General features: G+C 68.6%; 1 protein-coding gene across 6 annotated transcripts; it reads right to left on the bottom strand.

The window, feature by feature from the left end:
• Positions 1 to 189: 189 nt before the first annotated feature.
• ACAP3 (ArfGAP with coiled-coil, ankyrin repeat and PH domains 3) lies at positions 190 to 14,579 on the bottom strand. Of its 6 annotated transcripts, XM_073797629.1 has the most exons (24): positions 14,410 to 14,540; positions 11,231 to 11,346; positions 10,556 to 10,613; positions 9,762 to 9,881; positions 9,515 to 9,568; positions 8,286 to 8,344; positions 7,699 to 7,882; positions 7,218 to 7,262; positions 6,979 to 7,074; positions 6,824 to 6,898; positions 5,708 to 6,420; positions 5,570 to 5,621; positions 5,233 to 5,333; positions 5,049 to 5,160; positions 4,603 to 4,811; positions 4,454 to 4,523; positions 4,234 to 4,328; positions 3,950 to 4,155; positions 3,672 to 3,776; positions 2,576 to 2,794; positions 2,272 to 2,492; positions 1,959 to 2,068; positions 1,711 to 1,821; positions 190 to 1,624 (listed from the first exon to the last, which is right to left on the bottom strand). In XM_073797629.1, the coding sequence occupies exons 5-24, from the start codon at positions 9,530 to 9,532 to the stop codon at positions 1,477 to 1,479; spliced, it is 2,949 nt and encodes a 982-aa protein (XP_073653730.1). In that variant the 5' UTR covers positions 9,533 to 9,568; positions 9,762 to 9,881; positions 10,556 to 10,613; positions 11,231 to 11,346; positions 14,410 to 14,540; the 3' UTR covers positions 190 to 1,476. The 6 variants fall into 6 exon arrangements, with proteins under 6 accessions (XP_073653730.1, XP_073653721.1, XP_073653716.1 ...); XM_073797620.1 differs by lacking the exon at positions 11,231 to 11,346 and having other exon boundaries at positions 6,979 to 7,032; positions 14,410 to 14,579; XM_073797615.1 differs by lacking the exon at positions 11,231 to 11,346 and having other exon boundaries at positions 14,410 to 14,578.
• Between the last annotated feature and the right edge of the window lie 71 nt (positions 14,580 to 14,650).

The following is a 14,650-nucleotide window of genomic DNA, read 5'->3' as shown; positions in this document are numbered from 1 at the left end:
CAGCCCGGGCTTCCACGAGGCCGCCAGCAGGGGCACTGGGCTCTGCCTTACTACATGCTTTGGGGGCACGACTGGTACTGTCCCACGCAGGGCCTCCCCTTGGGGAAAGCAGGGGACGCAGAGACCGCCCCCCCCCCCGCCCCCGTCCCCAGCCAAGACAGAGCGGAGTGAGGTGGGCGAGGCGAGGGGGCAGGTGCAGGCGGCCGTTTATTAACTGTGATCTGGAACGGAGGCGGGTCCCGCCAGCCAGCCGAGGCCGCAGCAAAGGCCCTGATGCAGGCAGTGGGGCGGGAGGCGGGGGCAGAGCTCAAGCAGGGAGAGAGGAAGGCATTGATTCTGCTCTCTAGGGGTCACAGCCAGCAGGAGAGGGAGCTGGGAGCCCAGTCCGCACCCACCTTGCTGCCCATGGGGCCTCCCTGGGCAGTCTTTGCATAGTGAGCAACCAACTGGCCTTGGCCTGGCCGAGGGCCCGAGTTGGGGAGAGGCCCAGCCGGTGCCCCAGGGCTCTGGGAAGGGGAATGCAGAAGGCATCAGAGGGCCCTGGGGAGTGAGCCGAGGCCCCATGGGTCTAGCCGGAGGTGGTGGTGGGGGAAGGCTGGCGAGGGGGCAGGGCTGAGCTGCAGGCGCCTCCCCTAGCAGCAGGCAGAGCTGGGGGTCAAAGTGGTCCTTGAGTCCAGAGAAAAGATGTGAGACAAAGTGAGAAGGAGATCATTGTAGAAAACCCCTCAGTCCGTGACAAAGGATGTCGGATGCAGGGGTGGGAAGAGCCACACCCCTGCCACCCGCTGTGGGAAAAGTGGGGGATGGGTGGGGCTACGGGGCACGAGGGCCTGCATGGCCAGCCACACGGCCTCGGGACATCCGCACCCAGCCAGGGCTAAGGCCCCAGGCCAGAGCCCCCCAAGCACCCAAGAAGCCCAGCCTGGATGCTGGGGTCGCTAAGTGAGGTACGCGGGTTGATTCCCTGGATGGGCGGCCCCTTCTGCCCTCGCCACGTGCTGGTGGCCAGCCACCAGCCCCAGGGCCTAGTGGAGGGATTCTGGGGATGTGGGAGGGCCCCTACTAGCAGGTCAGTGTTCTTGGGCAGTAAAGTGGGGGCACAAGGTGACACAGGCCCTGAGGGCAGAGTGGGGCACCAAGCGGCATGGGCCCCAGGGATAGAGGGGCATGAGGTGACACGGGCCTGGGGGAGCAGAGAGGGGCACGAGGTGATGTGGGGCCTTGAGAGTGGTTTGTGACACGAGCCAACCCAGGCCCCCTAGGGAGGGGTCACCCGAAGACACAGGGTCCCTGGGTGGGGTGATGCAGCACCTCCCAGGGGAGACATGGAGCTTCAGAAGACTCAGTGCTGGGGTCCTGCTCCGGGCCGTGGGGGTCAGGGCAGCTCCGAGGGGGGCAGAGCAGGCAGCAGGGCTCCAGGAGCTCCGGGGCTCTCAGGAAATGGGCCGGTGGGGGTCCCGCCAAGGCCCTGCCACCCTAGCTCTCATCCAGGTGGAGGCTGATGAACTCCTGGATGCACCTGCGGTACTGGAGCTCGGTGGGGCTGCTGCCAGCCAGGGGCCCCGGCTGGCCAGCAGGCGCCTCGGCCTCACGCATCTCCTCGGCCATGCGCGCCAGACGGAGACTGGAGGAGGGAGGGCCACGTGAGGCGCTTCCACCCGCCGCCCGCTTCCCGCCGCCCGGCCCCCGCCGCCCCCGTGCTGTGCTCACAGCGTGACGATGTCTGCATTCGCCTCCTGCACCGCAATGCTCAGTGGGTCCTGCTGCGTGTGGTCCAAGGCATGCTGGTCCGCCCCCCGCTTCAAGAACAGGCAGACCTGGCTGAGGGCGGAGGAGCAAGTCGGGGCGGGCCCTGGGCAGGTCCTGGCAGGCGACTCGGGTCCACGGGGGGCAAGGGGGGGTGGGGAAGGGGAGGGTGGGCGAGGAGGGGGCAGGGGCACGGCCCACCCACGACTTACCCGGTGCGGCCCAGGAGCGTGGCATGGTGCAGGGGCGCCCGACCCCGGCTGTCTCTTTGGTTCACATCCGCTCCGTTTTGCAGGAGGAATTCACAGATGATCAAGGAACCCTGGGGGGTGGGTGGGGGGTGGGTTCAAACCAAGCGGAGCAACAGAAATGGTCCCTTGCAGGGCCCCTGTCCCCCCACCCCCTACCCCCCAACCCCCCCACTACGCCTCCCTGGGCGCCCCAGCAGGACCAAGCCCGGTCCTCAGCAGAGGGCAAGGGCCCCGCGTGCGCGCCGTGGAAGGGTGCAAACCCGCGCCCACTTACCCCCAGCACGGCCTGCACCAGCGGCGTCTTGCCCTCGTCCTCCGCGTCAGCCCAGTTGACCTCGGCTCCTTGCGCCAGAGCCGCGGCCAGTGCAGGGAGGTCTCTAGTGCGCGCCGCTCGATGCGCCAGTAGCCCGGGGTGCAGCTCGCGCACGTCCGCCAGGCCCCAGGCCTCCGCCTCTCCATCTGCCTCGCCGCTGGACTCCTCCGACTCGGCACCCTCTGCGAGGAGGGGGCGGTCAGGGCCGTTGACCTGGCCCGCGGTGGGTGACAGGTGGCACGGGACTGGGGAGCTGCACACCCACCCTCCTCAGTGACGCGGTCCACCACGGAGCCCACGCCGAAGGCCAGGACATCCGAGCTGCCGTCGGAGCTGCCCCCTAAGCCGCTGTCGCTGCTCAGACCTGCAGGGTCCGCAAGCAGAGGAGGTCCTGAGCGCTTCTGCCTGCTCCCACAGCCCTGCGGGAAGGCTGGCACCCTACCCCCCCTCCGGGGGATGCTGCGGGGTGAGGGAGAGGGGAGCCCTGCCCAGGATGGGAGGAAAGGGGAGAGAATCAAGTAACAGCTTGAGAGAGCCAGATCGCCCGTCCCCCAGGAGCACAGCCACAGGTGGAAGTCCGCCCTCTCAGGTCAGCCCTAGCTGTGGCCAGTGCGGGCTGGGCGGTCACCGCCCAGAGGTGGGGTCTTTGCCAAGCCCCAGACACAGCCCCAGGCCACAGCGAGCGAACTTGGCCCTGCTCACCCAAGGGCAGCCCTCACAGATGAAACCAGGCTGAGGGATGGTGAGACAGTGCCCTCTGCTGCCTGAGGGGACCTCCGTCACCCCAGCAGCCTGGCCAGTTCTTGGCCCCAACCTACGCCTCTGCCCACACGCCCCAGGCCAGTGGGTGCTGACAGACGGTTAACGGGGTGAGCCCTGACTTGTAGCGTTTGCACCCCCAACTCCAGCAGGGGTTGGGGAAGATGCACACAACTCTCTCAGGATCTGGTCCCGCCCCCAGCAGCCACGTGCACACGTGCATGGGCACGCGCCCACGCAGGTACACACGTATGCACGTGCACCCACAGGCGTGCACCTGTGTGCACAGTCACGCCCTTACACGCACATTCCTGTGTGCCCACGTCACTCCTGAGGGTCATGGCCCCAGCCTCCAAGCCAGTGGCCAAATTACCCCCGGCCCCTCAAGATACTGTCCCAGCCTCAGCCCTGCTTGACCTCCAAACTCTCCCCATCCCCAGACCAGCCCCTCCTGCAAGGAAAGCCCGTCCCTCCGGTCCCTGAGCGAGTGGCCGAGGCTGTCCCGCACTCATCCACCCTCCAGGCGAGCGTGCCTGGCTCCTGCCCTGCTACCCCTGCTGAGCGGGGGTGTGGGTGGGGGGTGTGGGCAGCAGGGGACTTACTGCGTGGACCGGCTGCAGCAGCCCCCGCGTCGAAGTAGGAGAAGAGGGAGTCTAGCTCATCCGGGCAGAAGAGGGAGTCCCTGCGGAACCTGGGCTCTGTGGAGCCTGCAGGGCGGGAACCAGGCTGCGGTGGGAGGTGGGCAGAGCTTGGGGTGCCCGTGAGCCCTGCCCCCCCTCCTACCATCCCCCCACACCCCAGCCTCCCTGGGATCCAGAGTCTGGAGGCTCACGCCCTGCCCAGGCCTGTGAGCTGGGGCGCACCTGCCAGACCCTCCCACCTGAGCACAGAGCAGCCACAGAGGGCGGGACGGGCTCCATCCGGATCTTGCTGCGGCGGGTGGTGCGGGCACGGGGGGAGCTGTGGTGGCGTGGGCACTTCTGCGCCCGCCAGCGCCGTGGGGCCTCCCGGGCCGGTGCCGAGGGCGGCTTCCGCACGAACTTCTTTTCCACGTATTTGTCCTTGATCCAAGCCTCCTTGTCCTGCCTGGACCAGGACTGGACGTGAGGCTGCACTCGCGGGCCGGGGGTCCCCTGGCCCTGCCCAGGCTGCCCCCCACCTCACCTGGGGCTGCTGGCCGTGGGCTTCCTGCTGCCTGGCCCTGCGCACTGGGCCTCGTAGATCTGGTTCACAGTGCTGTTTCCCAGCTCACACATCAGCTGGCAGGAGAGGGTGGTGTGGGCATCAGCCCAGCTCACTGAACGCCCCCCAAGCTTGCAGCCCTGGCTCCCGCCCCCGACCCGCTGCCCCCAGCCATCCAGAGGCCTGTGACGGCCCCCCACACCTTCAGCAGCTCCGGTTCCCACGAGTCCAGGGTCAGGGACCGCACCTTGGAACAGTGGACACCCAGGCTCCTGGATGGCGAGGCGGGGGGAGGGGGAGTCAGGGCACGCCTTGGCCCCCGCGCCCCGCCTGGCCACCCCGTGGTCCCACCTGTGGATGCCCGAGCACTCGATGCAGAGCAGCACGCCCAGGTTGATGCTGGCCCAGCGCGGGTCCGGCCGCCCGCAGTCGCCGCACTGGCTGTTCCCCGCCACGTGCTGCATGCGCTGCAGCACGCTCTCGCCCTTGGCGCTGCGTTCCCGAGAGTCCGTGGCAGAGTCGATGCTGCTTGTGGACGGGGACGCCGTGCGGTCCAGCCTCTGGAGACAGGGTGAAGGGGTCGCTCAGCCCCATGGGAGCTCCAGCCCCAGTCTCCCCAGCGGGGCCCCTCCTCCTCCCCAGACGCAGGTGCTGGCACAGGCCAAGGCCCCTGAGGCCCGAGCCCGCGCCCGCATGTGTGCACACACGCTCACGTGCGCGTACACACGATGCACACGCCTGCTCGCGTGCAGCCTGCGGGAGCTGTGCGCGCGTGTGCAGGGCGCTGGAGGGCCCACCTCGCGGTAGCAGCTGTCGGGGCTCTCCCGGTAGGCGGACGCGATGCTGGCTTGCACAGCCTGAACCCACGCCTGCCGCAGCTTCTCCGAGTCGGCCTGCAGCATGCAGCTCCTGCGGGGAAGGGCCGTCAGGCCGCGCGGGCAGGGGCTCCCTCCGCGCCCGCCCTGGGCCGGGCCTCCTCACTTGGTGGGCGACACGACCTCAAAGCAGAACCTGCGCTCGACGTCCTCACAGGGCTTCACGGAGCAGAGCCGGAGGTCGTCCACCACCACGGTCAGCACGTCCTGCGGGCGGCACCGCCGTGGCCCTCGCACTCAGTGCCCAGCCCTGCCCCGCACCGACCGCCCATCCACTGCTCTGCGCAAGAGACGCCGACCGCCTGAGACTTGAGTGGCCTCTGTCCCTGGCCACTCGGGCTTTGGTGCCTGTCAGCACCCTCAGCCCTGTGACGCCCCCACCGATCGCCCACCCCAAGGCCTGGTGGGGAGGCCCCGGTCGTTGCTGCCTGGGCCCAGCGCACCTTGAGCTTCTTCTGGTAGACCAGCTGGCTGTTCTGGATGGAGAACCAGCGCCTGGGCAGGGGGATGGGCCAGGAGGGGTCAGGCCGGGCCGGCCCCCATGCCTGCCCCTCACCCCCTGAGGAAGGGCCCTCCCTTACCGGTTCCATGTCTTGAAGGCGTTGCTGGCCCTCTTGAAGAGGTAGCCCTCCATCACCACGCCACTGGGAGCGTCCACGTCAAACTCCACCTTGGGCTCATCGTAGGAGAAGTCCTGGGGGTGGTCGGAGCCCAGCCCCCAGTGAGCACCCACCCGCGGCTGCGGGGACACTGCCGCCCTCTCGGGCTGCCCCAGAGGCGAGGTGGGGGGGGCGTCTTCACAGCCGCTTCCTGACCCAAAACCCCGTGGGGGCAGATGCCTCCCGTCACAGCTGGGGGCCCGGAGAGCTCCAGCCCCCACCCCCCAGCCTGGCAGAGCAGCAGGCTCTGGGATCAGGAAGGAAGCTGTCCCCCATTCATGTCGCCAGCTGGGCTCCCCGACCAGCCTGACAGAGCTCCATTCACGCGGGCTGGGGAGACACTGAGCGTTGTCCTGGGCGTCCGGCAGTGGGAGAGGAGGCCCAGCCACCTGCTCCCCTGGCTGAGTGGGGGCGGGAGGGGACAGCTGCAGCTGCTCCCGAAGGGGACGAAGGGGACGAAGGGGACGCGGTCCCAGCTCAGCCACCTCCGCTGGAGCGGGCCGCGCGTCGGGAGCTGCGCCGGGGCCGTGGAGGTGTCCTTGGTGCTGAAACGCCGCGGGGCGGGAAGGGCAGAGGCCCTGCCCACCGGGGGCCCCCTCCCCCCGGGGTGGGCGCCCACTCACCTGCAGCAGCGTCTGAGGGCGAGAGCAGGAGAGGTGGGAGGAGGGAGAGAGCCAGTGAGTGAAGCCCTGCCCCCTCCCTGCCGGCTGGGGACTGTCAGCTCCCGCCCCGCAGCCCGTCTCTGCCCCCGGCCGTGCCCGGCCAGCTGTGGCCGCAGTAGGATCCCCATCCCAGCTGCAGCCCCAGCGTCTGTGGGCTGAGGGGGCTGGCGCTGGCATCTAAGTGACCGTCCCACTGTGCTGAGACCCTGAGGGTGGGGACCCCCGCCTCTGACTGCAGTTCAAAGATCAGAGTCAGCCTGGGGAGGGACGGGGCACGTGTCTGTGCGCTGGGCCCCCCAGGTCCTCGCGTGGAGCGGGGTGAGGGGCAGTGGACCCGGAGCCCCTCGGGGGGGCGGCCAGGGCTGCAGGGCCTCACCCGCTGCTGGATGGCGGCGTGCTTGCGCTCCATCTCCCGCTTCTCCACTGCCGAGTCGATCACCAGCTGGTCCAGCTGTGGGGAAGGGCACAGAGAGGGATGTGGACCCCCTCCCCCGACAAGCTGGCCCCAGGGCCCCCTCCCCGCAGGCTCACCTCAGCCGCCAGCTTCTTCATGTAGGGGTCCAGCTGGTGCAGCAGGCTGTAGCCCTGCTGGAAGAAGCTGTACTGGGCGTGCATGAAGGACAGCATCTGGGGGGTGGGGTGGGGCACGCAGGTGAGGCCCCGCCCCCCAGGGGCAGTGGCCGGGGCCCCAGCTTTTGCACCCACACCCAGCACGCCTGCGGCACGTGCCTATTCTTGAGGGCAACCCCTCTCCCTCATCCAGCACTCACAGAATCCAAAATCTCAAACTTCTTCTTGGCCTGGAGAACGTTGATCTGCCAGGGGAGGAGTGAACAGGTGAAGGGGTGTCAGGGCCAAGGTCGGACCACGACCTGGACCTTGCCACACTGCCCACTCAGGGTGCTGTGGTCCCCCAAGACCTCCAGCTCATCTTCAGCTCCCTGAACTGGTGCCCATCCATCCTCTTGTGGTCGCAGTTCAGGACACTGGGTCCCTCCCATAGGCAAAAGCCACAAATTCTCTCCCTTGCTCCAAGTCCCTCCAAGCCCTGCCTCAGCAAGGCCTTCGAGGCCTCCACCCCCTGCAGCCCACAGCCCTGGCTTGTCCCTAGCCCAACCCCACCTCGGGCCTTTGCGTGGGCATCCGCCCCCCATGTCCGTTCCCAAGCATCTCAAGTTTTCTCAAGCCAGAGGGGCCCCTCCAGACAGCAGCTCCCTGTCTGCAGGGACACGGGAACGCCCAGGGGCTGACCTGGAGCACGTAGTCCAGCGCCAGGTGGCGGAAGCACTTCCGGGCGAGGACCAGGGCACCCGCGGCCTCCTCCGCCTCATGCGGCCGGTGCCTCGGGGCCTGCGCGTTCCTCGCCAGGGACAGCTCCATGTCCTCCCGGACCCTGTCGAACTGCTTCTTAGTCTCCTTGAACTTGCGCACGTCTCTGGAGGCCGGTGGGCGTCAGGTCAGGGGGTCCGAGGAGGGGTGCACGTGGGGTCTCCCACCTCTAGGGAACGCTGTCCCTGCTCCCAGCCCCTCTGTGCCCCGAGCCTCCAGCCCCGCTGCCCCACCCCCTAGCCACCGCTGGCTGCCTCTTCCTTCTCAGGCCCCTCCCCCTCACTCCCGGGATTGGTCCAGCCTGGGGGGACCCCCAGCCTCACCCCGCTCCAGACTCTCCACTCTGGGGGTTCCCCAGCTGTACACACAGCACTGAGCTGAGACCCCTGCCAAGGCCCCTGGACCCTCCCAGATCAAGCGTAGCTGCGCCTGCTCCCCCTTCCAGCGTGGGTGTCACCCTGACACCTCCCGGGGCCGGGAGAGGCCAGGCCTCCCTCGGGGCCACTCACTCTTTGACGAAGTTGTGGAGCTGCTGCCGCACAGACCTCTGGGCCTGGTCAAACAGGATCTGGGGGCAAAGGAGGGTACGGGTGTCAGGCGTCTGTCCCCACATGACCCCAGAGGCCAGGCCCCAGGCCCCTCAGGTGAGAACCAGGGAAAGGCCCGTCCAGCCCCACCCTCACAGAGCCGGACTCGCAGGGTCACGGGCCCCCAGGCCTGGGTCGGCGGCCAGAGGCGACAGCTGTGACCACCTGCCCGTCCCCCCCACCTGGCTCTCAGCCAGACTAGAAGCCAACGCTGTCCCAGATGGACCCCCCTTATGGTCCACCCCACATCAGCCCGGACAGGGCAGGCGCACACAGAATCCCGAGCGACACCCATCGCTGCCCGGCATTGGGAGGCCACCTGGGGGATGCCCAGCCCTGCAGTAAGAGGGATGGAGATGCAGCCGGAGCTCCCGAGTAATCTGGCCCGGGGGTAGGGTGGGGCCTCCCTGCAGCATTGGCCGGACCCAAAATCAGACCCCAGAGAGAGCTGGGGCCTAACCAGGAACAGACAGACAGACACACGGGGCAGGACGGCAAGCCATCCGGCGCTGGTTTATTTCTGAACTTCCTCTACAGGGGATGGGCCCCTTGTTTAGTCTGGGGCTCTGGTTTCCAGGCCACGGTCTGACCACCCACGTGTGCCTCGGTCTGTTCTGTGTGTCCACAGTGGGGGCCGAGGGGCTCGAGGTCACGCAGACCAGTCTGGGTAGCAGCGGGGTTGGGAGTCATCCGGTAGCTGTGGGGTCAGCCTGGGAGATGCTTTCGTTGCCTGGCCCATGACCCCTGCCGGGTGGCCCTGGATGACCCTCTAAGGCCTTGCCCACCCCAAGCCCCCGCTGCCCTCAGCCCCGGGCAGGGTCGAGGTGCCCCCCGGCTGGCTGTCTGGCCCTCACCTGGGACACAGCATTGTCTCAGCGATGTGCCGCCCCCCACCCCCACCCCCGGCCAGATTGCAGGAGCAGAAACGTGGCCTCCCCCACCGCCCGCCCCTGCCAGCTCAGCTCAAGCACGCGGAGCCAGCCCAGAGCCTTCCAGGCTGGGCGGGGCCTGCAGGGAGCCCGCAGGGGTGGGGGCAGGGGCTGCCTGGGATGGGGGTGGATGAGACGACAGATCAGGAAGCCGCCGGGTGGGTGGGCCCTGCCCTATCCTCCCCTCCGCCCCCCCATCGCCCCCACCCGGCCAGGGCTCACCATGTGGTAGGTGACCATCTCCTGCAGGCTGTCTCCGAACCTCTGCAGACATTCCTGGGGGCAGGGTGGGTGGGTGGGGGAAGACCCTTGCTCAGATGGGATGGCTGTGCCCCAGTGTCCCGCACCTCCCGCCCACAGGCCGCAGCCCAGCGCAGACGCCCACCTGCTCCCAGGGCCAGGGCACCCTGAGGGGCTGTCTGCCCTCGCCCGCCCCTGACTAGAGGTCAGAGGTCAGCTGCCCCCTCACCGAGATGACGGTGTCGCCCTGGCACTGCTGGGACAGGTCGCGGACGCCACTCACGAAGAGCCTGTTGGTGGTGACGTAGGCCTTGCCAGCCTCGATCACGCCGCTGCACAGCTTCACCAGCTGCGGACAGGACGACGGATGGGGCAACCCTCACGCCACCAAGAGGCCAGGACACACGGGCAGGGACCCAGACAGGGCAGGCGGAATTCAGCTCAGGGTCGGGTCCGTCAGTGCCCAGGACACAGCTGCCCCCGAGCAGCCCCGGGCGGGAAGGGAAGGCCACTGCCCGGCTGCCCGCCTACCCTCCTGAGCCCACCTGGCACTGGGGGACAGCTTGACGTGCCCCAGGCCTCGGCTCCAGGGTGGGAGGTGGGAGGGAAGCCAGGAGCAGGGAACCCAGGGCCGGGGGGGCGTGTGGTCCTGGACAAGGGTCAGCAGAACCCAGCCAGCGAGGGGCTCAGGGGTGCCACCCCTCCTTCCTCCCTCTGGCTTTGAAGCCTGTGCCCTTGGCCCCTAACCCAGGCACTCGGAGGCACAGCCCCCGGCAGCTGCCCCCGCCCCCCGCCAAGGTCCCCCACCCTGCTTGGCTTGGCGGGAGGAGACCCGGCAGACACAGGTGTGTGTGGGATGTACACCCCGGTATGGGTGTGACAGGCCGGTGATGGACAGGCCCACGTGCTGTGCACACGCATACTCGCGCTCACACTGGTGGCCATGGGTGAGCTGGGCCAGGGCCGCGTGGGGGACAGGGAGAGTAGTCGCGGGCCCTCCGTGTGCCCCCAGGCCCCCCTCACCTTGTCCAGTTTGGCCTCGATCTCAACCACGTCCGTTTCCACCTCGTCGATAGTTGCCCTGCGACAGGGACAGGGTGGCTGGAGACCCACCTGCAGCGAGCCTCCCCCACTGACTCAGCTCGGCCTCGTCTCCCAGGCACCTCCCCAAAGGGGTCAGCAGTGGGAAGGGGCTACTCTGCCGACGGCCACTGGCTCCTGCAGGCCCACCTGCCTCCACACGCCCCTCAGACAGACCAGGAGGTGGAGGATGGCGGTGAGGGGGGATGGAAGAGGGAGGGGGAGAGGGGGCAGGACTGGGACCGTGACTCCAGAGCCGCAGAGCCAGCAGGGCCCACTGCCACCCCAGGCACATAGAGGCCCAGTTGGCTGTGACGCCCCCATCTGGGGTCTGTGGACGGGCGGGGGTGGGGGGGAAGGGGTGGTCAGACAGGTCCCTAGCACAGAGGGAGCGGCCGGGGTCCCGTGGAGGTGCACATGCAGGGCCTCGCTGGTCACCCCCCCCGGCCCAGCCCCTGCACCTCTCCAGGGCTCAGGGTTGACCCCGAACCCCATCTGAACCCCCCCACCCCTCAGCTTCTGCTGCAGCCCACCCCGGCCTGGGGCTGGCAGGCCCCGGGGCAGACCTGTCTCAGCAGCTCTGCGCCCCGAGAGATGCCTGCAGAGGCGTGCCCCTACCTCCTGCCTGCTCCCCAAGCTCAGAATACCAGGTAGGCCTCGTCTGCCTGGCAGGAGCAGTGGGCCAGACCCCGGAGGAGCCCACTCCCACGGGCGCGGCCTGCCAATGGGGCTGCCTTGGGGAGGGAAGAGTTAACGTCTGACATCACCAGAGAAGCCAGTGGACGGAGAATCCCGGAAGGCAAGGCGAGAGGCAGATGGATCAGGCACGTGACAACCCCCAACACTCCGGGAACAGGAAATAGGGAAATAGGGCCAGGATCCTGCCCTCCCCGCCCCACTCAGCTGGCGAGCTGGGCCCATCTGGCCTCCGGGGGACCAGGGACAACAGGGAAGGAGCTCCGGCCAGGGCCAGGGCAGGGCCAGGCAGAGGAGGCGGTCCAGGTCTAGCGGCCCGTCGCTGGCCCCTCGCTGCCCCCCAGCTGGCAGAGGAGGGGCGTGTTCCAGGCTTTCCCAGGCCTGGGGGGAGGGACTTAGTCCCTCATGCGGGGTGCAGCTCGGGACGCCCTCAATTAGGAGGTATGGGGTGAGTGCCAGGCTGCCCCGTCAGGACCCTTGGACCGTCCCACCACCCTCCTCGTCTCTGAGCAGCCCCTATCCCTTCCCCACGGGCTGAGGGGCGTCTGAGTTCCAGAGAAGGAAGGGGTCAGAGGGGACATCCGCTTGGACCGGTGGTGGCCCACGGCCTGCAGGTGCCCCCGCCTGAGACTGCAGGACCCTGACGGCTGCTGTAGCCTCCCCTCCCCCTCCCCCTCCGAGGGTCCCAGGGCAGGGAAGGACCACCCACCCAGAAGAGGGGGATGAGGCTCAGCCGCCCCAACTGCCCTGGCCAGCTGTGTGGAGAGCTGTCACCCTTGGGCTGGGATGGGGGGTTTGTCCCTAGAGAGCTGGTGAGGGTGGGATGCACCAGAGGCTGACAAGTGTGCTCATGGGGACAAGGTGGGCGCTCAGCAGACAGTCCGTCCCGGGGGCCCCACGCCCCTCAGGTCTCTCCTCCCCACCCCCATGGACCAAGGCCTCCTCTCCTGCTCTCCCTCCAGGATTTCCTCAACAGCTTGGATGCTGGGGAAGAGGGTGAGGCCAGCTCCCCCACCAGAGCCATGACTCAGCGCCTGAAGCCCCACCCCGGGGAGGGGGCACCAAAAACAAGGGGTGAGCGGCACCCCGCCGGTCTGAGAGAGTCTGGACCCCTCCAGCCACGTGCATCCCGGGGCTGTGGGGCTTCCCCAGGCCAAGAGCGCGTAGGCAGGGTCCCCCTTCCCAGGGCTGGGGCTCCCATCGCTGACCACACTCTCCTGCCTGGCCCCGCCCTAACCCCCTGCCCCCAGGCTGGCCTCCAGGAAGTCCAGGTTACATCCTCAGCGGCACTGACAAGGGGACCCCAGAAACGCCTCAAAAGCCATCACATCTCAGCCCAACCAAAACCCACCCAGTGCAGCTTCTGTGGCCCAAGGTCGGGGGATCTCCTTGGACCCCAGCCCGGTCTCGGCTGGGCACTCTCCAAGGAAGCCTGGCAAAGCCCAGGCGCTGCTGCACCCACTGCCGCACCGCGGGTGCCACCGGCGAGCAGGCTGGTGTGGGAGGGAAGGCCTGGAGGTGAACGGGGTGCCAGCGGCCCTGATCCAACCGGGCAAGCTGGGCCTGGGCCCCTCCGCGACGGGAGGGGGAGCACGAGGCTCCGCAGCCGGGGGCCAGGGTGACGCTGCGGTGCTTCGGCCAGGACCAGGCCCCCTGCTGCGGCCCTGGCTACACCTCCGCCCGCCGCCTGGGCCGTGCTGGGGGCCCAGGATCACGGTGCCGAGTCGCTTACACCCCTCCCTCAAGCAGTCAGGAACAGAAGATGGGAGAACACAGAGGGTGGCCCTCAGCACTCTGCCCGGGGCCTGGGGCCACTCTCTGGTCCGACCCCTACCCCTCATCCAGCCTTTCTTGGCCTTTGTTGCTGACCCCTTGTGTGGCGGTTGGGCCAGGGGCTGGCTCTAGGGAGTCGGGGGTAAGGGTACTGATGCTGAGGCCCTCCAGACACCCACACACAGGCCCTCTGGCTAACACACCCCAAAGACCCAGCGCACGCGCGCGCACACTCACGCACGGCCAAGCGCGTGTGTGCAGAGGCGTGGCAGATATGCACACGTGCCATCAAACATGCATGCACGCAGCAGCGCAACGCACACGCAAAAGGGTGCACTCGCGGATACCGTGTATAGACACGCACCCCGTGCTGAGATGCACACAGGAAGAAACTAACGTATGCTTAGTGCCTGAACTCACGCTTTTATGATACACACCCACTGTGCATCTGTATTCACACCCAGAGGCGACACATGCACACGTGTGCGTGCACCCAGCACTAGTCTGGACGCACGCATCAAGCAGCCAGTCCAGGGGTGCACAGCTCACCCACACATACACGTCCAAGGTCTGGCACCTCAAGGGAGGGTGCAGAGGGGCAGAACTCACACGTGTGCACCCGAGCACGAGCACAAGCATGAGCACCTGACACACGGGAGGTGCCCCGTTAAAGCAGATGCGCGCGCACCATGAACATGTTCACACGGATAAGCCCGCCTGCACTCCCAGGAAGGACTAAAAGCACAAACCCAGGGCCGGCCACAGCGCAGACCTCCACCAGTCCCTGGAACCCAGTCTGCTCTGGTAGCGCCCACCCTGCCAGGTGCCTAGGTCACCCCTGCCAAGCAGCCGCCCGAGGCCCTAACCGAGGCTCCAGCTGCCTGCCCCCTTGACTGCTCTGGGCACGAGGACCAAGACAGATTCCATGGGCAGACGCCCCACGCACGCAAACGACCCTGGCCACAGCCGGGCTGCAGCGCCCGGCTAGGTCTCAGCCCTGTGCAGGTGGCCAGCACGAAGGTGCAGACACAAAGCGGGGCGGACACTCCCACGGAGAGGTGGCCGCGCCGGCGGCCGCCCCGCCCCACGCGCGCACCCTCCGCGCGCGGCGACCAGCACAAGGGGCATCTTTTGTTCCGGGCTCTCGGGCCGGGGCGCTGCGGGCTTTGTACAAGACGTGTCCTCCTGCTCTCGCCTCTGGCCCCGGCGCCGGGCACAAAGGTGGCACCGGCGCCCCCGCCCGCGCCCATCCCCCGGCGGCCCCGGGTGCCCCGAGGGGCGGCGACCCCGCGGATCACAAAGGGCCGCGCCGCGCCCCGGGGGCGCACCTGAAGCGCGGCGAGTCCTTGATGCACTCCTCGAACTCCACCGTCATGGCTGCGGCGGCGCGAGGCGCTCACTGGCACGAGGACCGCGGCGCCCCGAGCGGCATCCCCTGCCGGCCCGCCCGCCTGCGCCGCGCCGCGCCGCGCCGCGCCGCGCCGCTCGGCGCCCGCCCGCCCCGGAACGAGGCCGCCGCGCCACCGCCCCGCCCCGCCTGTCACCGCTGGGGAGCGTCGCCAAAGTCCG

This window comes from Tursiops truncatus, chromosome 1 (assembly GCF_011762595.2).
Source record: "Tursiops truncatus isolate mTurTru1 chromosome 1, mTurTru1.mat.Y, whole genome shotgun sequence".
NCBI classification, from domain to species: domain Eukaryota; kingdom Metazoa; phylum Chordata; class Mammalia; order Artiodactyla; family Delphinidae; genus Tursiops; species Tursiops truncatus.
Note: the sequence above shows the minus strand (reverse complement) of the source record. Positions and strands in the feature narration are given on the sequence as shown.